The sequence below is a fragment of the Rhea pennata genome, chromosome 2, assembly GCF_028389875.1.
Source record: "Rhea pennata isolate bPtePen1 chromosome 2, bPtePen1.pri, whole genome shotgun sequence".
Classification (NCBI taxonomy): domain Eukaryota; kingdom Metazoa; phylum Chordata; class Aves; order Rheiformes; family Rheidae; genus Rhea; species Rhea pennata.
In genome coordinates this window covers 53,711,237-53,736,189 of record NC_084664.1, presented here as the reverse complement: position 1 = coordinate 53,736,189, position 24,953 = coordinate 53,711,237, and the positions used below count along the sequence as shown (strand labels likewise).

General features: G+C 40.2%; 1 protein-coding gene across 1 annotated transcript in view; it reads right to left on the bottom strand.

Annotated features, from left to right (window-relative positions):
* BMPER (BMP binding endothelial regulator) overlaps positions 1-24,953 on the bottom strand; it is a 150,399-nt gene that overhangs the window by 110,369 nt on the left and 15,077 nt on the right. The window contains exons 3-6 of the mRNA XM_062567902.1: positions 14,363-14,462; positions 2,834-2,916; positions 1,196-1,286; positions 255-337 (exon numbers count right to left, since the gene is read on the bottom strand). Of these exons, the coding sequence (XP_062423886.1) occupies positions 255-337; positions 1,196-1,286; positions 2,834-2,916; positions 14,363-14,462 (357 nt within the window). The remainder of the gene's footprint in view (positions 1-254; positions 338-1,195; positions 1,287-2,833; positions 2,917-14,362; positions 14,463-24,953) is intronic.

Below are 24,953 nucleotides of genomic sequence, written 5' to 3'. Positions count from 1 at the left end.
TAACACATCAATTCTCTTCCAAGCATAATGCTCTATCTGCACACAGCATGAGGTCACAAAAGTGATGATACACTGAGAATATGAGTGATCTAAGGTATTGTTGCAGTAAAATCTTCAATAGAAATCTGAACTCCAAGAGGAGAGAAGAATGAATAATATTGCTGAATTCCTTATATTTGTTGTTTTGTTATGACAATAAATGTGCATTCTGAGGTTCGTACAAGGAGATAAAATGCCAAAAGGCAAATACTTACAATACAAGAACACTTGGTGCATTTGTTTCCTTCAGGCTGAAATTCTTCTCCTTCATTGTAATGTCTCCCTTCAAATACACAACCTAGAAAACAGAGTTTAAATAAATTTAGCTCAAGATAACACACTGTCTTTTCACTATAACACACTTTACAATGGGACAATGGGAAAAATAAATAATACCATCCTCTCTGATACACGTCACTGTAAAAGCCTGTATAAAGGCCTTGAGAACCCCCAACTGACTTTTGGGAGAAAGAAAGCATACTTCTGTAGCAGATAAGTATGTACCAGTGAGGTCAAGGCTAAGTCAGGTCTTCCATTAAAACATTTTTCTAATCAGTTTTCTCTTTCTTTTTAGTTCTTACACTCTGAGTCTCTATTAGATACTGGCAGAAAATACAACAAATTTAACAGAATAAACCAATAATATCACAACAGGAGCAGTGCCTACCTACAAAACCTATGTTAAAAACAAATTATCCTATAAAACCAGGTTAATTTGCCACAGTGCTTCACGCTTCACGCTTCACAAAGGCAACCCACTCCCAGCACTCTTCAAAAAAAAAAAAAAAAAAAAAGGATCTCCTCATCCTTTAGGATTACCCTCATACTTCCATTCCCAACAAAATCCTAGCCATGAAGCCAGGCAAACTCAGCTGACAGATCCTCTGAAAAATGATGTAAACACACTTAAAAAAAAATAGGCCACTGCCATTGCCAAGTACCTCAAACGTTCTCCCATGCATCCCCTACTGCGTATATCCTCTACTAAAAAAATCAAGCTCGCTCTCTTACGACATTCAGTGCATTATGTGCCACTGGCCCACATTGCAGTAACTTGGCAAGTATAGTGGTGGAATTAGATGCAGCCTCTCAGGAAATAATGGCTATCATTAGAAATGCTGTTGACATAGAGCAGCATCCTCCCATGAAATCTTACCTGGACACACAGGGCAACACATTCCTATGAGCTTGGAAGGGTTTTTGCAATGAACAACACACTGCACCTCCGACTCTATTATCACTCCTTCCTGAAAAAGAGCAGATCAGACATGTTCGTTATTGTTGTGGCTACTTCCAGAAGTGAAAACCCACAATTACAAGAGGCATGATTATAGCACGACACATACTGTGCTGCAGTGGGTTTCAAAGCCGCTTTTCTCTCAGTATCTGCTGCCTGGTATCAGGGTTCAGGTTAATCCACAGTCAAAAGATCCACTTGAGTCTCCCTGACTCCAGACATAGGATTTGCCTTAAAATGCATCAGGTAAGAAACCAAGAACCTTGTTAGGAAAAGGAATCCTGCTTTATCAGGAATCCTGAGCCTTAGTAATCTGCCATGCAGCTTTGGTGGAAACGGACCAGACACAAAGCAATCTCTTCCCTCTCCCCTCTGAGAAAAAAGACTTAGAAAGGAGATAAAAACATCTTGTTCTGTATAGGGGAGACTCTTATCTTTGATGCTGCTCCTGATAAGTAATAGTAAATTAACATTTCCTGCACTTCTTGCTCAAGAAGCCCTCCTGAACAAATCTGAATGTGAGGATCTGTGCACAAAAGGCTATTATTCTTTTGCTGTCTGTACCTTTGCATTTGGAGGCAGGGAAAACCTGTTTTTTAAATGTGTGCATCTAGAGTAAACAGTTTACCCAGGTTTGCATTTAGACACTGGAACAGATAATAAAGAAATGCTCATTTTAGGTAGCTAGTGGTGATCAGAATATCTAAATTCAAGCTTTAATTATATTGCCATTAAGTGCAAGGATACAGAGTACTGCTGCTGCAACTTAATTCTCCTCAATATACTCATCTTTAAAAACGTAGGTGCATTTCATAGAGCAGAAATATCATGGAAAAAAACAAACATCTCAGAATCCTTTTCTCCTGTCTGTAGAAGCTCTTTAAACTCAGGCAACTCTTCTATTTCTAATAGCTGTGATTCTTAGAAGATGCTTGATTGCACCAGGCATTAATACTGGATCAAATTTCCAGCAAAAATTGCAGACTGATCTATTCACAGACAGAAACTAAATTTCTTACATAATGAGTTGTTCTGTGCCTGTAAATGGACAATCTTGCAAATGGTATGGTTACAAATAAGCAAGCTACCAAAAAAAATCTTGATCCACTGCATTAAGAAGGCAGAAGTAAAAACAAACAAAAAGTTTGCTTGAGGGTTGCTCTTAAAGAGCATCCCAAGTAAAACCCATGCATACATACACACAAAAATGTCTAACTACTAAAATAATAATTTGCATCTCATAAAAGGTCTAGGATGCTGAGAAAAGCAGAATTATTTCCAAGGTCAGAGTAGCAGGAAATGACTCTACTCTGTACCACTCCTTCACAAATGTTTGGGTATCGCAGTACTCAAGACACATAAAACTTATCTTTCTGAATGTTTGGTTATAGCCAGCCACATCTGAAGGGGTTTAAGCTGCTTTAAATGCAAAGCTCCTATGTGCTTTAGACATAAAATATTTAAGGTTGTTTGGACTGGGTAAAATAATGCTCAGAATTTCATGGGAAAAGCTCATGATTCAATTCCTGTGGTGCTTACACAGGAGTTCATCCTTACCTGGCACTGGTATGTAATACAGGGATTGCTCGGGAGGTGCCACTTCATTGAGCTGTTGTACGTAATTCCCTCAAAACTGCAATCTAGAGAGAGAGAGAGAGAGAGACAGAAGCAGGTCAATTCGCTGCAGGGGAGACCCTTGCAGAAGACCCTCGCACAACCACACGGCGTTGGCGCGCTTAGCTTTATGCCTCCTTATGTGTTCTGTGATAACTTTGTTACCAGAAAAATAGCAAAGGTTGGTTCACAGAAAGGCACACGACCAGTACTAGAGCTGAAATACATGCCTCAAATACAAGCTATTATTTCCTTTGTTAAATGAAGTTTCTTCCATGTCTTTTGGAAGAAAAAAGTAATTTCACATTTTTATAAGCTGTTCATACAAGTTTCCTTCCCACTTCTTTTTTTCCTGAAATTTTGCAAAAAGGAGAGCCAAAAGGGAGCACAAAAAAAGAGTAAAATACCTTACCCAAAAAAACAAAAATAGAAAAGACATACTAAGTGAAAAATAAAATATTTGTTTAGAAAGAGTTTGTTTACTAATGCAAAATTGTTTCAATTAAAACTAAAAATTAATTCTTTGGAAAGCCAAAACATTTCTTTCCAAAGATTTTTAAAGCAGTATATTCTGTAGGAAAAATGCCCATTTTCCATTTCTGAGGACTTTTTCCTAGCCTATTTTACTCTAAATGGGCTTGATCCAAGAGCCCAGGAAAACAACAAGAGTCCTGCCAGAGACTTTGAATGACAGAGTCACCTACATCCAGTCACATAGCACAAAATTGTAAAATCAATCAAATAATGCCACAGAGCCACTCCTTTTCTAAACCTAACCTTAGCAGCTACTCTGACAGTCATTCCTTGATATTCAGGATGCACTGTCCTGAACTGCTTTTGGATATCTTCTGCACTCTTCTGGAAATACAGCTTTTCTTTTTTTTAAAAAAAAAAGTTCATATACTGCAAGTTTTAAGTCCTGCACCAGTAAATCTTCAGCCCCAGTAGAAAAGAAATCTTTAAGATCACAGCTCTGAAATGCTGAAGAACTTAAAATTGCAACAAAATAATTTTGTATTCAACCCAAAATGCAAAGGAAATCTGGTATATGAAGACCATTTACAAATTTATTAACTAACTTCTGTTAATATCTTAAAAAAATGAAGACTTTTACTTCAGTATTTGCAGTATTCAGAAATTTTTCCAGGCTAAGAACAGAGCAATAGCAATACAAGAGAATCCTGCAGATGCTTAGGCAATTTCACCTACCTACACTGAAACAGGTAAGTTTTAAAAACAGTTGATTGCTAGTGTAAGAGCTGTCTATGATGATTCAATCTTCGACAAAGATTCAAAAATACAAAATAAACTTCTGAACCTCACTTTTTTTGAAGTAGCACAGCCACAATGGGATGATTTTGAACAAAAAAGAAGTGTTTAGATTCTCGCTATGTTAATAAAATTCTGTGCACACAGACTGACATTTCAAAAGAGGAACCTAAAGAGCTAGATTCCTCTTAAGCATTTTAAAGTCCCATTCTGAAAAATACTGAGATAAATTCATAGCAGAGTCTCACCTGTTGCACACTGCAAACCCTGATGAACAGCAGTCTGTTCAAAGAGTTTCCACTTGCTCAGGTTGCAGAAATCAGGTCGTACTGGGACTCTGGTCCCAGACTGAGAACAACATTAAGCATCGCTTAACTTTTAAGCACTCAAAATGGAACAATCACCTGTGTTGTTAAATATACATGTGTGTTGTATTGGAGAGGTTTGGAGTCTTCTTGCAGAATCAAGGCCCCGGCTGGAAACCAGTATTGTCTGCAAAATACCTTACATATTTACTTACCAGTTGTGTGTTTTAATTTGAAGGGCTTTCACTGTAAGAAAGATAATGAGCCCTGGGTGTATCTGCATGTACAGATGTGCATTTTGAACTGAAATTTTCACTGCAAGGATTAGCCTGGTTGAGAAAGCATGAAGGCAGTGCATGAACGCAGACACCTCATTCTCACTTGAAGCATGCATCCTAGCTGTACTACAAAATCCTTGTGCCCGTAGCACTGCCTGTTGTCACCATGGTTAGCAGCAAGGGGGTAGCTGATTTCTACTTGCCCGCAAGCCACTGATACATGGTGCCATCAGCCCTGGGGGACAACACAACAGAAGAAATTATGGCAGGGAGAGGTTGCGGGCAGCAAAAGTGTGATTTATAGAAACAAAGATGCAAAAGTCTGCAGAAGAGCTCAAGATAAAAACACCGCTCCGGAGCGTTGGCACAGGCCAACGGGTAGAATAAGGGAACGGGAGCAGCATCATGCAAGCACCAAGTGAGGTGTGATGGAGCTAGAAGTCAGCAGATGCTCACCTGAGGAGAATGGCACGAAGGAAGGTGAGAGTTAGCCAATAACACAGACAGGCTTGGCCAAAGCCGGGGGAAGACTGAATATCTGACAGACTGAGGAGAAGGCAAGAAAGCCAGCGCTTTTCAAACCTCTGGGTGAGATTTTAACCTGTCTTTGACCAAAGGTGTGCCCTGCCACTCTGCCTCTTGCACACCTCAAAGCTACACCCACAACTCATTCTTCAAAATTAAACGAAAACAAAGCCCACATACCAGCCAGCTTTTCTGAACCTCGCTTTCAATGCACAAATCTCTCAGCTGACACACGCAAACATAGACCAGGGCTTTCCTAACCCACCTAATCATAGTATAGAAGTTCATGAGCCTCACCTAAATCCAGCTGAGCGAAACCCTCCTGCTTCAGTGTGCTTACTCAGTCAAGATTTCCTAAGTAGCCCATGGTTGAAGGTCCACCATGCTTGGCTTGTAAAGTAGTGGTCACTGAATATCTCACACCCATCACCAAAGGCCCTGATGCTTGTTTCTACAATGGATTATGGCCAAACATACTTCATGTTCCTAAAAGACACTTTAGTTCCCTTCGGAAATATTAGTGCATTAACTTACAGTCTCCATCCACCATCTGAAAGGGGAAGCAGGGAGAAATAATAAATCAAGAAAGATCAGAGCTTAGCACAGTCACTTAAGTATATAAATGCCAAGCACTTATTTCTGCTGAATACATACTTAAATCACAAAGGAAATGGCTAGAGAGGTAGTTATCAAGAGGCAAACTCCCAAATAATGTTCTAAGGAGTTCAGGAAAGGTAATAGAAATGAGTCAGTCTAACATTAACTGGCAAATTTGATCCCACAATATACATCCCATCACGAAAATCTTCAGGATTCCACATACTGAAAGAGGTTAAATATCACTGGTCTATATTCGTTTTAATAGAGCTAGCTTGATTCATATCAGCCAAGAGTGTGTCCTAATTTTTTAGGCCTTCCTGCTTCTGTATTTAAGAATAACTGGTGTTTTATTAATGTAAAATATTAACTTTCAGCTAGTTGTAGGTTTTGTTCCTCTAATCTACCTCAACTCAAATAGTCCAGATAAGTCCTGGATAAACATGCAAGCTTAAAGTCACTTATCTGACTCAAACCAAACCACTGAATACTTTGAAGTTGGTCAATTGTTGTATATACAGTGGAAACTGCTCATTAACTTCTAGCCACCTCATAAAGGCAAAATGATCCCCTAGATTTAAGTCATTCTTGCACAATAAATGAAGATAAAATTGTTATATCACTTCTAATTTACTAATTTAGGTATTTTAATTCAATGCTGTGCATGCCTTATTTGAGCACCCTAGTTTCAAACAGCATAAAAAACTTTTAACTGATTTAATTTGAAAGAGAACAATTTAATTCCAAAATAAGCATCCTCGCATGGAGTTGGACTGAAAAAACAAAAGATGCAAATTATAGCAGATTTAGTTATCGACATGTGGGCAAGCTGACAATCAGGAAGTCATTTGTCATTCCAAATGCAGTAACATTTTTAAATCAACCTTTTTTTCCCCAGACATCTCAGCACAGAGCAGTATCATGAAAAGAGGGAAATTGACTGGAAAAGACAGTTTAATAGTGCGAAAGCTCAACCAGTGTCCTCAGGAGTTCATTAAAAACACGCCTTTATTACTCAACTTGACATTGCCTAATAAGATTCCAGAATATTTTTTTACTTATTTTAGGCTAATGAGAATTTTATAGACAAGTCATTTCTGTATTCTCCTGGGAGAAAGTAATAGATTAGCACACAATAGACTGGCTCCCCATCCCTCATTTCTTCAATTTCTTCAGCATCTTCTCCTATTTGTCTTTCTCTTGCTTTCCCTCCACTTTCTATTTAAAAAGGAACCTCTCTATTGGCATGGAAAATAAACATCAGGAAAAAGAAAACAGTCACAAGACATGTTTTATTTAGTATTTGATAAATTAATCCTCAGGGAGGAATCCAGGCATGTTAACACTAAATACCAGCTCAAGCCAAAAAAAAAAAAAAAAAAAAAAGGAAAAGGAAAAAGAAAAAGAAAAAGAAAATCCCAGCAACTTGCACATTCTGCAGTATTTCCCTGACATTAAATCTGTTGGCCAAAATAAGAGAACTGTGAATCGCTCATACATCTATTATTAAATATACTTCCAAATGTCTTAGCAGTAGTTGAGTCATTGACAGTTACTGGTAAACAAAAGTTCCATAGATGCAGTTCTACTTTTGTGTAATTTTCATATCAGGTAATCCTGGTCTTCATTTGTCAACACAGAGCATAAAAATATACAGAATCCCCCATGGTAATTAAGGCTAATTCTAAAAGGATGAAAATCCAGCTTTTTCCTCTGCAGCTAAGTGCAATCAAACCTACTTGCAGCTGAGCCATTGCAATTCTACCGCCCAAGGGATGCGAGGTGCAGGGGCCGGGTAACGGCCCTACGGCACTTCAAAGTAAAATGGCCTTGGGAGTGGGCTGTGCCTCAACTGCAGAATTCCTAGGCAAATGATGGTATTCAGCTCATGTTCATTGAGCAAACAGCAGTAGAGAGCAAGACATTACCCCCTCCCAGTGGTTTGTTATTGCCCCCTACAATCCCCCCAAAATGAATTTCACCTTCCCAAATATCTTGTATGAAACACAAGATGCTGTGTTTACATATATATATATATATATATATAAGTCACCCTGCTAGATCCATAGGAACCCCACAATGCAAAAATATATGTAGCTAGAGTTGCTATTAATTCCTGATCTGACACCCTCTGTGCTTGCCAAGCCGAGCAATTGGAGAGCTGTGACCTCTCACAGCTGTGAGGGGATATTGTGAATGATGTTGCTCAGTGACACTGTTACTTGCCATAATATCTGATTTCCTCACAGCAGCAAAATGATTCGCAATAGTATCAGTGAATCTTACAGCTTCAGAGTTAAACAGTAAGAGAAATTCTTATTCCAGTCATGTGTGTCCTAAATTTGTTTATTATATGGTTCCAGACGAATGTTATACATGAAAGTTATTTGGCAAAGCCTCCACCTTGGTCTTTAATTTCCTTTCACTGTGCTGCACTGGACACAATGTCCACACACAAGCTGTCAGTACATCTGCATATTACCACAAATGTCTCATGTTATTTTCTAATGACAGAGTGTGAAGAACTTCTGTGTGATCGCAAAAGTCTGGGTAGCTGATGTTTGGCTGCAAAAGTATTTAGGACAACATGACATGTCGGCTCCTAAAGCCTTTTCACGCAAATGGAGAATCATAGTAATCAAGGTAACAAGGGAATCTAAAATTTGAGGCACAACTGAGTATTCCAGTTATAGACACTATATACCAGATATCAAAGGTATATGAAATGTATGTGGTAAGAAAGACCTTTGTTTGCAGAGTTAACTCGTAGGAAATGATAGACATTTTCACCCTTTGGCATAATCAGTAGTGACAAAAACTGATACCATAAAGTTATGATACTGTCCTTAGTATCATAAGCAGTATTATATTATATTATATTAGCAGTATGACTGCATGTCACTGCTTCAAAATCCCTACCTTTATTTGAAATACAGAGCTACAAACTGAGCAAATGTCAAGAGGAACATATAATCCCAGGCTCAAGGAGAAGGACTCCTGGTTCAAAGCTGGAGAACATTACTGAGAGCAGTGAGAAAAGGCCAAATGAAAAATCAAACTTGATTTCATTCCTGAACCATCTCTTCCCACAACCTGTCTCTGACAGAGGCCAGAACTATATTATTCAGATGAACGTGAAACTGATTTTAGTAGAAATATATGCAATTACCCTCCCATTCCCCTCCCTCCACACACATCAGGTCTCATCCTTGCCTTGGAGAGCTCGCCCTAGGGCACGCAAGGACAGGCTGCAAGTTATAGTGCCCCATCAGCGCCCCACACAAAGAGGCCACCTGGTCACTCCTACAGAAAGGCACCAAGCCCACAAACCCCCACCACCTATCTCACACGAGGGGTGTCGAGGGACGAGTAGAGTGCCAAACATACGGCTCCTGCAGGGTGCTGGCAGATTAGCCAGTGCACTGATAAACTCGTAACCTCACTCTGACTTCCTCTGCAAGCCAGTCTTAATAGTTGAAATTGGCTGCAGTCCTCAAGCATAATATTTGATATCCTTCCCAAGAAATGCACAATTAACTCCGATCACTTTGGATATTCAATACGTAGGGGAACTAGCCCTGCTGCTGCTTGGGCTGTGCTTCCACTCTCTGGTAAACTCAGAATTTTCTTCACAATGATCATGAATGGAGCATAGCTTATAAACCTCTAAGTTCATTAACTAAAAACAAAAAGATAATTCTCAAAAGTTAACAAGCACAGAAAAAACAAAATTGCATGCGGGAAGCAAAAGAAACTTAAGAACCACAAATCATACTTGCTGTGACAAACAAATACCCACCTATTTTGCCTTTACACATCCATGGGAGATTCACATTCTTAGGATAAAAAGGTGAATATGTACACTTTATGCAACCCTGAGCCAGTAATGCCACTTCTTCAGAGAGAAATAACTTATTGTTAGAAGTGTAGAGAGCTTTATATCCAAATGACCTGTCTCCGTCCAACTAAGTAAGAAAATGCTGCCAAATCTATTTCTATAATCTCAATGATCTCATATGTTTTCATTAAACATATTCAATAAAATGAGAGATGAAAAGTGGCATATTTTTCCTATGCTAAAGTAATAAGAGGGCTTAATTTTTTAATTCTTTCAGAATGAATGGTATGTTAAAGGTATATAATACATTTTATAAACCACAGAAAGTATCTGTCAGTATAGTCTCACAGGAAGTCTTCACCATTATGCTTAGTTGTTTGCATTCTCCTTGCAACAGGGAGCCATAATCATGGGCCCACATTTCTCTGTTCCAGACTTTGCACAAATGTGGAACAAAAACAAAAACAAAACAAAAATAAAAGAGAGAGAGAGAGAGTGCCTTGCCCCACCGAATTCACTACTAAATGTCCTATGTGCTTAAAGTAAGGAACTGTGTTAAAATACATTACTAGTCTGGGGGGGTTAAAATATTAAGTAGAGCAAAATCTCTTCATATGTTAGGGACAACAAATGCTAGGGATAACAAGATGTTTCCATCACAGTGAATACCATTCTACTTTTTCTTTCTGATTGAAAAAGCTGTTCTTTACTTTCTTATACACAAAGAAAAAGGGGGGAGAAGAGAAGTGCTGAAAGCCGTCAAGATAGCACACAAATACCTAGGCAGGAGCAATGGACACCTGCTCAGTATGCAACTATTTGCAGGAAAACTTTATACCAACAATCCAAATTCTCCTGAATGCAAAACTCTGAACAAGAGAGCTCAGCAGGATGCACTGTTACAGGCATATAGTATTTCCTAGTTTCAAAATACTTTATGCCATATTGAACCTGCACTTCTGGTCATCATGTCGTACCCATAATAGAATAAAGACTCAGAGTGGTGGTTTCCTTCCTACACAAACCAGTTTGGGAAACACACCCTTTGGTGTTGATGTTATCCTCCTGATACTGTACTCAAATGACAGCAGCCATTCATTCATTTCTTCACAAGGTAGGAAGACCTGACACTATCAAAGAGGGTTTGCAATAGCCCTTATTAATAGCCCTGATTAAGTCTTTCCAGGGTTTGGAATTAACCAAGAAAAAAAATCCATCAGATTCTGGTATCTTTTCTTCATAACATTTTGTTCAGGTTTAGATGAAATATACCAGTAAAAATCACTGTTTCCCTTTTCCTGCTTGTGTTCCCTATGAGCAGTCTGGCAGCTTGACAAAATAGTAACTGAGAACTAACGCTGCAGGGCCAAGTCCCAGCTTCAGCTGAACTCTGCACTGAAAGTGCTGGAGAGCTGCTGGGTCAGCAAAGGGAGCTGAACTGGTACATAGCTGGCTATATCTGCCTGGCATTGGCACTTCGCATTCTTGCTCCCCAAATACTTCCCACATGACCATTTTGGATTTTCACAGAATCACAGAATGGTTGAGGTTGGAAGGGACCTCTGGAGGTCTTCTGTTCCAACTGCCTGCTCAAGCAGGGTCACCCAGATCAGGTTGCCCAATTGGTTTGGAATATATCCACAGATGGAGACTCCAAAACTTCTCTGGGCAGCCTGGTCTAGTGCTCAACCATCTCCTTAGTAAAAAAAAGTGCTTTCTTGTGTTCAGATGCATTTCCTTTGTTTCAGTTTGTGCCCTGTGCTTCTCATCCTGTCAATGGGCACCACCTAGAAGAGTTTGGCTCTTTACACACAACCGTTAAGTATTTATACACATTGATAAGACCCTCTGAGCCTTCTTTCCTCCAGGCTAAACAGTCGCAACTCTCAGCCTCTCCTGTGACAGACGTTCCAGTCCCCTAATCATCTCTGTAGCCCTTCTATGGGCTTGCTCCAGGAGCCCCATGTCTTTCTTGCACTAGGAAACCCAGGTCTGGACCCAGCACTCCAGATGTGGCCTCACCACTGCTGAGTAGAAGGGAAGGGTCAGTTTCTCAACTTGCTGAGAACTTGCTTCCTAATGTAGCCCAGGATACTGCTGGCCTTCTTTGCCACAAGTGCACAATGTTCAACTTGTCCACCAGGACCCCCAGGTCCTTCTCTGCAAACCTGCTCTTGAGTTGGTTGGCCCCCAGCCTGTACTGATGCATGCGGTTATTCCTCCCCAGATGCAGGTCTTTGCACTTCCCTTTGTTGAACTTCATGAGGTTCCTCCCTGCCCATCTCTCCAGCCTGTCAAGGTCCTTCTGAAAAACAGTGCAACCATCTGATTTATCGGCTACTCCAACCAGTTTTGTGTCATCTCCAAACTTGCTGAGACTGCATTTGGTTCCCAAATCCAGGTCATTACTGAAGATGTTAAGTGGTTTTGGCTCTAGTATCGAACCCTGTCGGATACCACAAGTGTCTGGCCTCCATCTGCACTTCATGTTTCTGATCATAGTCATCTGAGCCTGGCGGTTCACCTAGTTTTCAGTCCATCTCACTGACTACTTCTTAGCTTGTACTTTATCAACTTGTCTATAAGGATGTTATGGGAGATAGTGTTAAAGGCTTACTGAAGTCAAGGTAGACAAAATTCACTGCTCTTCCCCTCATCCTCCAAGCCAGCTGTCTCATCATAGAAAGCTGTCAAGTTGTTTAATGGGGTTCCTAATAGTCCCCCTAATGGGGGTTCTAACCCCATTCCTGCAGTGGAATGCCTAGACAGTGTATTTGTATTCCTCCTGGATTCCCCCACTTCCACCTTTTGTATACTTCCTTTTTATCTCTGAATGCTCAGATATGTCAGGAGCTCCTTGTTCCTCCATGTAGGCCTCCCAAACATAAAGCTTCTTCCACCTGTCTGAAGAAGGCCTTGTCTGCTTCTCCTCCCTGACCAGGCAGTCTGTAGCAGACACCCACTACAATATTACTGCTGTTGGACTGCCTACCAATCCTGAACCACATGTTCTCAGCTGCCCCCAGGCAGAGCTCCCTGCTCCAGTTGCTCTCTCATGTAAAGGGTAACTCCAGCTCCTCACCTTCCTGGCCTGTCCTTCCTAAGGAGCCTGCTTCCACCCATCACAACACTTCAGTCACTTGAGCTACCCCACCACGTCTCCAGGATCCCAGTGAGACTGTAGCCCTGTAACTGCACACAGATTTCTCTTGCACGCAGATTTCTTTTGCTTCAACAACTGCCAGATTGAGATCCTTGCAAGAATCCACTTGTAATCTTTTTCTTTTAGAAACATAACGCTTCATCGCTACCTTCTGTTAATTGTTCATTGATAAGAAGAGTTTGTCTACAAACTCAGAGCTGCTTAGTTTCTTTGGGAGTTTTTGGCACAGGATCTTCTTGGATGCCTATTGGAATTCCAAGAAGGTAACATCAGCTGGATCTCCCTATCAATACACTTATTGACATTTTAAAGGACTCTAGTACATCTGTAAGATATAACTCTTCCTCCATACATCACAATTATCCATGTGCTCCTTAATACTATTTTTTAATACTTCCTATTAATTTTCCTATTAGAGATGTCAGGCTTACTGATTTGCAGATCTCAAGCCTATTAATAATTTTCTAAAGGTACTCACCACAATTCAGGATCACCAGAAAGCCTTACAAGGAGTCTGAATTAAAACTGACAATCTGATAATAATAGATTAAAACCCTTAAAACCTAATTTCTGTATACTCAACTTTAAAGCATTAGTTTTCATGTAGAATCATTCTGTCTGCATGTGTGTGCATATGTGTATGTATGCACTTAAAATTTTCAGGCAGCTGACTAATACATCCCTTATTGAAATGGAGACTCAACCTCCAGCCTAACCACACTAATGTTTAGGAATCTTTTGCTATAAAGCTGATGATAAACACAATTTGACAAACAGAATAAATTATGTTTAATTTATGTGAAAGCTGTAACTTAATCTACTTGCACACTTCTCATGTAGTTAACCACGGTAATTACATAATAAGCATGTTTGCATAATTCATTTATTAATTATTTGATACTCGATAATTAGCTCAGTCTAAAGAATTTAGAAGATACCATGTTAGTCAATAAATAAATGTATAATGTTTGGATAATCACCCATTTTGGTTTTAAGGAAAATATCTACTATACTATTACTTGAATCAGAAAGATCTAGTACAATGGATAGATTTTTATTTGTTTTTAACATGGAGAAAAGAAGAAATAGTCATGAATGATGCCATCTATTATAGAAAGTATTATTTCTATTTTGTCCAACTACTCAGGAAGCTTAAGGAATTCTTAATGACCAGTCACTACTAACGGATTGATTTTGGCCTAAAATATTCATACTAGATAAACAGGAGATGTTACTCAAAAGTGTGACAACATATCAGTGAAGTAGAATAAATATATATTTCTAAAGGATTGAAGTTGCTCAAAAGCTAATAATTCCTGGATGAATATGTCAACAATTTTGGAAACACATTAATTTTAATTGTGATTGGTCTTTTTGAGGCCTCTAGTGACAGCCAAGTCTCAGCTGTGAAGACTCTAACTTTGCCTCCAAAATAAACTTGCCAGAGAGAAATAGTAACACTTCAAAAAGAGAGAAACTACAGGAAGGGAACTGCACCTTTGCAACGCTCACAGCAAGCTCCTCTCTGCTTAATGACGAGAGCACAGTCCTTGGAAAGCATTGGGCACTTCTCTCTTTTGCATGTCACCTCCTTATTCTGAAAAAAAAAAAAGAATAGACAAAATCTATTGTAAGTAAACCAAATCCAGGTCTCAGTTTCTCGCAACTCAGTAAATAAAATCTGAGGCTAGCAAGCTGCTCTCCTGCTTGAGAAGAGGTCCTTGTGACTCAAAACAATTTTCTCTCTTTGAAAGAATGTAGTAAAGACAGTCCCTGAATTATCCAGGAGCCCAAGTAAATAGTATTTAAATTCCACTTAGACAGTAATTCATAACCACCGCATATCACAGCACAGAAAATGTGCTCCATTGAAGAAATCCGCTTTATTTAAATGGATAGCTAGCTACATGATGTGCCTGTTACAGTATCTTCAGGGTCTTAAAGCGTTACCCCATGAACTTCACAGTTTAGCAATCACTCTTCAAAGTGACAAAAGAGCAGACAGGTGAGGAAGAGGTAACAACCTCAAAGAAAAAGAATACTCTCCTGTAGCGAAGAAAATCATTTTGGCTACTTAACTATGCAGAGGTCCCCTCAGAAGAGACAACTATAATTCACCTCTTTGTCCCCAAAATGATCAGAATCTACAAAACAGTACAAGCAGGTAGAATCACTGTGCATTACTGTATCATCTTTCTATGGCAGAAAGCCAGTAACTAACAATGCCGAAGACCACATATTGATCATTTTAAGGAATGCCAATGCAGGAGTGTGACAAAGGACAGAAGAAATATTTCATTTATAGCCTGACATTCCTCTGTGATGTCAACCATTCTGGTTAACCCTACCTTTGAATAAGGCAGAAAACAAATACTTTTTTTTTTAAGTAAAATTTTGGTACTTGAAATTCCTGAAGGAAAGTAGCCCTCTGAAGTGAGCTCCACCTATAATTAGTAGCTCGGTTCATTAAGTGACACAGGTGGCCATTTACTAGATGCAAGCACCTACCTCATCCAATCTTATGACTTAATTAGAGACCAAAAAATCAAAGGGCTAGAAAAATGTAAATCATAAAACTAAAGGAAAAGAAACCATGCTTTCCAGACCTTTTCTTTTGCTCCCTATGGCCTTATTCAAGGTGCCTGTGAAGGATAACACACAGCTTTTACTATGCTCCAGCCTCTTTGTCTAAAATCAGAGGTTTATTTTTTTCAGAGTCACTGCCTGATCTGATGGGAGCTGTAAAGGCACTTCAATCTTATCAGCGTAAACGAGGAATAACTCTAGCTGAGTCAGTGTGAAATCAGTAAATGAGAGTCATGCCCTAAAGTTCTCAGCTAAACTGCAGCTGTAGCGACACAAATGACTACTGTAAAAAGACAGGCCAGTACTAGTTACTGATACGTGCTGGCTGCTTTTCATCACTGCAGCACTGTAAAGCACCATAAATGCAATTTAACTGGCTAGTTAAGCTGAATTTATGACAGTTCTGAAGTTCTCGATTAGCACAAAGAAGCCAGAGTATAGCAGTGAAACTGGCTCAACAACTTCTTTCAGAGTTCAGGATGAATTTCTGATTTCCTTTATGTGAACATAGTGCCCCTGACTGCTTCATATCAGCCTCAGTGAGACATATTTAAAGGCAGCAAAATAAAATTTACCAAATCCACAAAAATACAAGTCTACATTTTAAAGGATTCTGCTAAGATCTGGTTCTTTTCAATGACAGTTTGTTCAACAAAAGATTTAACAATATCTAGTTACTTCATTACCTATAACAGTGAGAGAATCTTTTGCATGGTGAAATGGGTATGAAGGAAGGGCAAAATACAGTAGAACATGTTCCTTTGTAGAACATGATCTACCTGAGATGGACCCAAAGGATTCACAGCAGATAGCGTCCTTTTATGGTAACCTACCCATGTAGACCCACTACTGTGGGTTCAGTGGCACCTACCCATTAGACTTCCTCTTTGAGGGAAGAAGTCATTACAGTAGGAGGCAGGGAGAGAATTAAAACACAGCTCTATAGTTTCTTTTGTTCCCTGATCCCCAGGGCACTCCTGGGGCATATATCGAACACAGTCCTACTTCCTAGCAACCTTCTCCCCCTTTCTCCCAAGCACAGACTGCATCTTCCTAACCTCAAATACTTCCTGGCCATCAACTGGCTCTGTAGAAAGGACTTTCTCACTGTGACCAACTAGTTGTTTCATGTCAGTGGTATGAAACAATCCTGAGGATGACCCCGATGCATGTACTTCAAACAAGAGGTATCTGGCTTCAGACTGAAAGTCTCCTGTTTGGCCCAGATCACTTAAATCAGAAATCTCTGCAAGTGACAATTCTGGTACCACTGGATCAACTCAGAAAGGAGGGGAGGGAGCCAGTCAAATTTGGCTCTTATTCTTCATGTATCACGAGCAATCAATCAATCACCTTCATTACAGGTGAGGATGGAAGTAGCAGGAAAGAAAGAAAAATAAAAGTTGAGCATGGCTCTATAGCCTAGTGTCTGGGAGGTTCTCCTGGGAGGGAAGATTTTGGAGTTCACATCCCCGTGCCAAGGACTGTTTTACAGTAAGCAGCTGCTCCATGTAAAGTACATTAGCAGGCCAAGGTGCAGTGGCTGGAACTGAAGAGTTCTCCCATTGGGAGAGTAACTTAAGTGGCAGGCTACAGATTCGTATTTCCTTTCTTCATCCCAGCAGACCTTGAACTACTTGCTGCTCAGTGGCCCAGCTTCAGCAGGAGGGGCTTGTACCTCACAGTCCCAAAAGCCTCTGGTCCTGACCAAGAGGACTCTACTGGGGAAGGTGGGAGATGGATCTTGGATTTGCCTCTGGAGGTGGAGGGCACTGAACAAAGATCTCCATCTCAGAGGTGAGTGCATCAGTTGCTGCAGCATGGTGCTAAAAGGTGGAGGAGAAGATAGCACACTTATACCATTAAAAAAAAAAAAAAAAGAAAGAAAGAAAAAAAGAAAGAAAGAAAAAAAGAAAACAGCACCAGCAGCTCTGTCCTTTGAAGGAGAAGCTGTGACCTTCTTCCTACAGGAACAGGTCTGTGCATCCCAGGTAAATAGAGGCAATCCTTTGACATCATGACTAGTGTGTCTAAGCCCTGATGAGAGGTGGGATTTACAGAGCCAATGTCCTACTGATCTCATCTCTATCTGGTCTTATAGGTGAGCCCCCAAAGATAGACCTTGATGTGCCTAACTCCCTGAGCATGTGAGACATGGGGCCTGACATAGGGACTGAGCTGCTCTTCCAGGGGTCTCACCTGGAAGATGTTCAGAGATGCAGTCCTTATGGCTCTTCTGGGGGTCTTTTGCTCACCAAACGTATAGCAGAGCCAGAATTAAGACATATCCCCTCAGTATAGTGTTAATGCCAAAATCTCTGTTGAACTAAACACTGATGCATGTAACTCCCTGGAAATGCAGCGAAGTTCTTCTTGTTTCTTCTAAGACTGAATTTAATCTCAAATTCTTTCTGAAAATCCTGTTCTTTTATATCAATTCTGTGTCTTACGGAAAATTAGGCCAGAAGATGTGGAGGAAAGGGTTAACACCATGCGATCAATCATATGACAGGAGCAGATAAAGCAGGGCTGGTAAATCATTGTTTAGTCTATTGCAGTCAGGCATTATCCAGTGCAGATCTCCTTGGCCCATAGGGTGTAAAAGTACAAAGATAAAACAAGGAGCAATTGTCACCAGGAGCTTTTTTTTTTCACCCTATAGTGCAAAACACAGCAGTGTTTAACATCTACTGTCAGTCTGCTTGTTCCAGTTTTGCTGCCTCTTTCCCTCCCATTTCACAAGGCAAAGTAGAGTGTGAGAGCAAACAGACTTTAGCAACAAATCCTTTCCTTCCAAAAACGTCCCCTCCTACCCCCAGTAATCATAACATTTCATTACTTGTCCCAACCATACATTTAAAAAGTTGTTAAGTAGCTGCATGCAGGAGAGCTGTATTACCAAACCTCCATCTGTGTTGTCAACAGTGTCTCAGGAGTTGCTGAAAGTTCTCAAATACTTTGATTTTTGCTGTTCTTAGGAGAAAACTTCTTAGACGGCAACATTCAGAAGCCAACTGCAATGGGAGGGTAGGGGATTTTTTCCTTTTGTTTAAAGGACATGCACTCTGGCACTGAGAAGTGCGGAAGAGACACATGGCTCATGAATACATAAACCATTTGCTAAATCAGAAACCTGGGAGTCAGTCAAAATCCATAACAGAATCCCAAGATTCATAATAATAACTTTTAATTATAGTCCTGCACAATAGTTATTTTAAACAGATGGTTTATAGATTCACATCTGCAGGTTTTTTTTTTTTTTTTTTTTTTTTTTTTTTTTAATTCAGTGCTCAGGCACACATACAGAAAGTGAGAGAACATCGCAAGACCTCAGCTAAGTTTTTTGTTAGTGTTGGAAAAATACATATTTTTTTAAAAGAGGTCAAGCTGATCCAGAACAACGCTGCCACATCTGACGCAACTCCCTAGCGAACACTTGGTAAAGGATTCATGCTGGAATCTCAGACTCCCTCAGAAAGAAAAATTTAGGGAGTGCTAGAGAATCACCCTGGACTCCTCTCCTGTACAGACTGAGCTTGACTGCTGCAGAACTCTGGGTTTTAGTATGTTTTGGGGAAAATCGGAACATTTTGTTTAGTGCCCTCTTTTCTCACCTCTCCCACGCTTTGCCAGTGGGAACCAGAGGTATCATCTTTAACATAGCATGATGTCAAATTCCTGTACAGGGGAGATACATTAACCAGAGCTATTACTGGTGTTACTGCTTCATGTTACCTTTATTATAACCTTCTCTCAACACAATTTGCTCATCTTCCACACACACCTCGTATTTTTACCTTCCATCAGAGAACTCCACACAAAATAGCCCATTCCAGTAACAAAATATATCAAAACTAACAGCCTTAAGCTCATGTGGTGCAGTTAAATAAAATGCCAACAAGAAAAGAAAAGAGAAAAAAAAACTAGAAAAGAAATCTGAATATTTGGCAGAGATCTTAGAGAGGATGTGAGCCAAACCACAGCTTGGAAGCCACAGCCAACTTTCTACAGGGCTCCCCACTGGGCTCCTGCGTCTCACACGTCAACTGCTGGGACGATGGCTCTTTTCAACCTGGATTTGGCTTGCAGTAGGAAAAACTCAGAAGTCCACTTTGTTTCTTAAGGGCTTCATCAGCAAGCACCTCAGTAAACAGTGTTCCAACCCCAGTGTTTTACTGTCAGCTGCAGGGGTAGACCTGGCTGGGAAGATGTTGCAGATGTGGGCTCTCAGGGGGCAGATTTCGACTGGGAAATTCTGTTCTTTTTTATGGATTAAAAATGCTTTCAGGAGACTCACGCTGTATTTCTGGTATCCTGAAGATATTAAATATTTATACGGAATAGGAAAAATGTTGCCTAAACTTTCGTTTAACCATAAAAGGCTGTAGAGAGAGAAATAGTAAAAGCAACAGGGGCAGGTTAAGTATGAAGTACCATTAATGGCTAATCCTGACAACATTCATTTTCGACCATTATCCATCACAGTGCTACTATTATGCTCATTAGTAACTCTGACTGACAAGACTCCTCCCAGAGTAGTTCAGAGTGTCTTTATGTCTCTGCAAGGAGAAGCCCTGTGGGATCAGCCTCCAAAACAGTAACAATTTTCAAACAATGGTGAAAGTTGCCTCTGGGGAATCTGGGATGGAGCTTTCCAGTGTGCACATATGACCTTGGGAGAAAAAAAGAGCCATTCAAAATTAATGAGGCAAATAATGCACTTAAGTCACTTAGGCCACCTTTCCACCTCAAGGTATAGGACAGGTTCAAGGGCAAGTTAAAGCACGCTGAACACCATGACCCACCTGTTTGCCAGCCATGCTGCTGGCTCTTTGTGCAGATATCATATGTGGCCAGAGCACCCACTCGGTCTTCATGGAGCTGGGCTGAGTCCAGTCAGGCCTCAGGAGTGAGGGTTCGGACCAGTGCTGGCATCCAGGCTCTGCCCCTTAGCAAAGCTTGGGAGAACAGGCTGTCTGTGTCCACACCTCACCTACGTGCAAGCGACCAAGATTTTGGGCCAAACTCTACTTGAGGACAGGCTTAGACACGTGTGTAACTCCTGGTCTAGAGAAATCCTTAGGCACCTCCTGAAAATACTACCCTTACTCCTTTGGCACTCTTGCATGGAACTTACCATTTCAGGTCCGATTTACAAACTTTACATTAATTAGTGGAGCTGATGCAAGCAAGAAATCCCTACTAAGTACTGCGAAACTGCTGTCTTCAGTGAATATTTCTCTGCCTGAGTAAGAGCTGCACAATTCGGCCTCAGGGAGGAGACACCAGTTAGCAAGGAGAGGAGTATGCAGGCACTTCAAATGACTGACAAGAAAAAAAGTCTCAGTTCTCTTGTTTCCCCTCCAACTATTTGGTTTCCCCTTACAGAAACAAATTTTGTGGGTGCAATGACAAAAATGATTTAGCACACCTGACAAGGTTTTAAATTCAGGGTAGAAAAATACTTCCCTATGAAACATGGCTATTTTCTGCAAAATTATAAAGTTCTCTTTGTTCATCCATGTAAACCCACAAACACTGAGGCATATGCTTCACCGTACAGAGAGAGTCGTCCTATTAATTTTAAACGTGTCTTTAATTTTAATAGGACAACTCACATGAGTAAAGCCAAACAGATGCTTAAATACTTGCAGGATTAGGGCCTTGCCCATCACACAACATGACTATGATTTCAGCATGAGTTGTATTAGACACGTGCAAATGACTGTATTTCATCATGAATAAAATATGCTGGTTCAGTCCACAGAGTCTCTTTTCCCTTTTTTGAACAGAGCACACAGTAGCTTCGGATTCACTCCCTCGTAATCTCTTTAGTTTATCTGCCCTCTCTGCTCAAAGCATCAGCCCATCGCTGACACCAAGCAGGGATGAGGCTAAAGCTCTCTCTGCAGCAGTGCTCAGCCAACATCAACGACTCTTCAGCCTAGGCTGTCCCCACTCCCTAGGAAACACAATTAAAACAAAAGTATTGCTTGCTGAAAGATGACACCAAATTTCACTGCAAATGGGGATTTGCCACCACTGTGAAGAACACATTAGTATGTGCAAGTCACTCAGGACACATCACTCACAATCCTTTATGGCCTTTTTTTTCTTTTTGTTTTTCTTTTTTTGCAGTGTGTTTAATGACGTTCACCAGCATGAGGAAAGTGACCTCTGTGGCCAGCTTCAGTCCCGATTTTCCCTGACAGCAGCCTGCTGCACTATTATATAACGAAAAGAAAGCACTTTCCTCTCATATTTATTTGCATTAATGTAACTGCTATGCCTGCAGCTGGGATCAGAGTCCCATTACACTAGACATCACATAAGCACATGCTAGGAGTAGATCCCCTACTCCAATGAGCTTACCATCAAAGTAGACACAGAGAGAAAAAATGACCATAACTGCACATTAAGTCAGTGAGAAAGCCAGAACAGGATCCAGGTCGCTTAGCTCACAATCTCTCTGCCTCCACCTCAGCCTTTAAGTGTGATTTAGGATTAGAATTTGACCCTGTAAAGTTAAAGGCAGAGCTCTTTACCTTCCAAGAGAATAGCATATGACAATCTCCTAACAATAAAAGTTATGGTCTTCAGGAGTTCCTTGCAGTTCATACTGTAGTCCAAAATACTACCTATAAATCCAAGAGCTGTGTTTCAGGGAAAGGGCAAGCATCAGGGTTCTTGCAGGAGATCACACCCTTATATTTCATGACATGCATGCATTTAAAATTTCCAGCTTTTCCCCCTTCATGCTTTAGCCAAAAAATTAATGGGTTTTCTATTTTTGTGAAGAAAAGAACTCATATTACTTACCAAATTGTCAGCTAAATCTTACAACAGTAAGCAGCTTGACAAAGAAAACAGTAGTGACAGACAGTACGTGTCAGTTTGAAGTTTAGGGTACAGCCATGTAGACGTGCTGCTGGAAAAGGTGATGACTCACAGATCAGACCCTACTAGCTTACAGTTTGCCTCTTGCTGGACATTGCCAATCACTCAGATCAGCCAGTCAAACTTTTTGGATGGTCACTGCCCAATTCCCAGTGAGCAAAAGGGGTGATGTGGAAAGTCTGACCAGGTTTATCCTGACTGAAGCAGATAGGGAGAATTCATGCATGCAAGTTTGACTGAAGATAGCAATTTCCTAGAAAAGAAAAGGGAAAGGCAGTTGAGGGCAGTAAATCTACTACTACCTTAGTTAGATCCAGAGGCCTCCTGTATGCAGCCCAAGCCAACAAATATGAAATATCTTTGCTTCCTCATGTGTACTAGCTTCTGAAGCATGCTGCTCTGCCGACCTGATCTCAGTGTAGTGCCATGGTTTGAGGAAGAAGAGTTTGCTTATAGCCTCAACCCATATGCTTCCTTAGTAGAACTGGCTTGAAAATACTTTTAGGAGATTCCAGCCTAAAAAAATGCTGAAACTTGCAATGATGAATTATCAAATTGATTTCAGAGAGGATAGTTGATTAAATCAGTTTAATTCAACTAATTTTCAGTCAAACCACAGGCTCGTGTTCTTTCCTGTCTCAGAAATTAACATTAACTTAGTGCCATCAAAAACGCCTCTTTACAATACTCCACTTTTGTTTCTTAACTATTGCCATCCTGGTTGTATCCATAGCCTTTATTCAGCTTTTTTCCTTGTAGACTTAATGCCAGTAAGAGAAATGCAAAACCATGAAATCTTTAAAAAGTGCATCAAAAACTGGCTCCATCTTCCAAAATTCCAAATTTTTGGATGAAACCACCACATCTTCTATTACAGACTGAACACCAAATGATAACCATTTCTCTTCTACTGTTATAAATGAAAATTTCAATTGCCATTTATTTAAAAGACATGCATTAACTGTGTTTTTATAAAAATCATCTCATTGCATTTTGATGGGATAAATCTATAAATACCTTATGCAAACAGCAAGTTACCTCTCATTGTATCTAAGAGAACTCTTTATTGCTTTCTGTGCCTGAACTCTGCTTACTCGACCTTTACACTGGAGATTTAGGTAGTGGCAAATGGTCCATTTTGGGGCTTAAGCCTACACTAAAAACTTTGAACAAAGCAGCCCTTGAGGCCATGTAGCTTCTAAAGAGTTTAAAAAGCCCAATGGGCCTCCTAACTTACTCTGCAACAAGTCATATCCCATGAAGAAATTCACTTCTGTACAATACAAAAACAGGGTTAGATTAAAGAAAAGGAAAGAAAAAAAGCAAAGTCCCCTGCTGCTCTGTCTGGCCAGAATCATGCCTTTTACTGCCCATATCCTCTAAAGCAACGATGCTCTGATGATATATTACCCTAATACATCACTAACTGACAGTTTTCTCATGATACTGTATCCTCAAAGATGTGATGCATGCCAGAAGCAGCAACAGGGGATCTTGGTGGGGGGTAGAGGGCATCTTTTTATTTTCTTCCTTTTTTTTATCCACGGTTTATTTTTTAATGTTATTTTGTCTGGAAAATCCCTGTCAATCCCAACTTCATAATCCAGAGGACTCCTAGAAGTTTTGCAGGAATAGCACTCCTTTAAAATGTAAAGCACCAAAAAGGAACAAAAAAAAAAAAAAAAAAAAAAAAAAAAAAAACTCTCTTCATTTAATTGAAACAGGTTTTGAAATAGGATCAAAATGCTTGAGGAGCAACAACCAAATAAAATAGTAGCCCAAGAGAAAGTAACAAGAGTCTGTTTTCTATTAGAAAATTATTTAGGCGAGAGGCCTCCAGACACTGCTGTTTTAATGTACTTGCAAGTTGGCTGAGCGCTGACCCTGCTTTTGTTTTCTTATATGATCTTGCCTGTACTACACGGTGGTATTGCAGAAAAGGGGAAGGTTGTTCACTGCGAGAAGAGGCAGCAGTAGCTTGTCCGTCTGTCTAGAGAAGCCTCTCTGGGCAAGAAGGGATGAGGAGCACCAGCATTTCAGCCAGGGCTCAGGAAGGAAGCAAAAGCTTTCAGGGTCTTACCAAGCTGTCCTCAACTCACGGGATCTCGCTGCTCTTTTACACTCTGCACTGTTGGTGTCTCAGAGAGGCAGCTGGTAATCCCAATTTTGCTATTGGTGCCAACAGAAGGAAGCTGTGGCCACAGGAAAACTTTGTCAGAAAAAATTATACCAAAATGATGCTTTATTTCACACATCTCATTACTATGTGTTTTTACTTCATATCCACTCCTGGTTCTGATGGGTACAAAGCTTTGCTGCTATAAGAAAAGCAGAGGGAATAAATTCCCCTTTGTTGTGATCAACTGCGTTGCCAAATTAGGTTTAGATTTTGACTTTGAAAACTTCAACTGACATTGTAGCTATTACGGGAAAAAAAGCATATTTTGACTCATGAACTAAGCAAAAGCGATATGGAAGTCACTGCGAGCAAACTAAAAGCCAAAGCTGTCAAAGTCACTTTTGCAGAGCTTTAGCTGACTCTGACCATATTTTGTGGCCTGGCCCTTGCTGCTTTTGGGTGAGATGTAGCAGCGCTCATTCACAG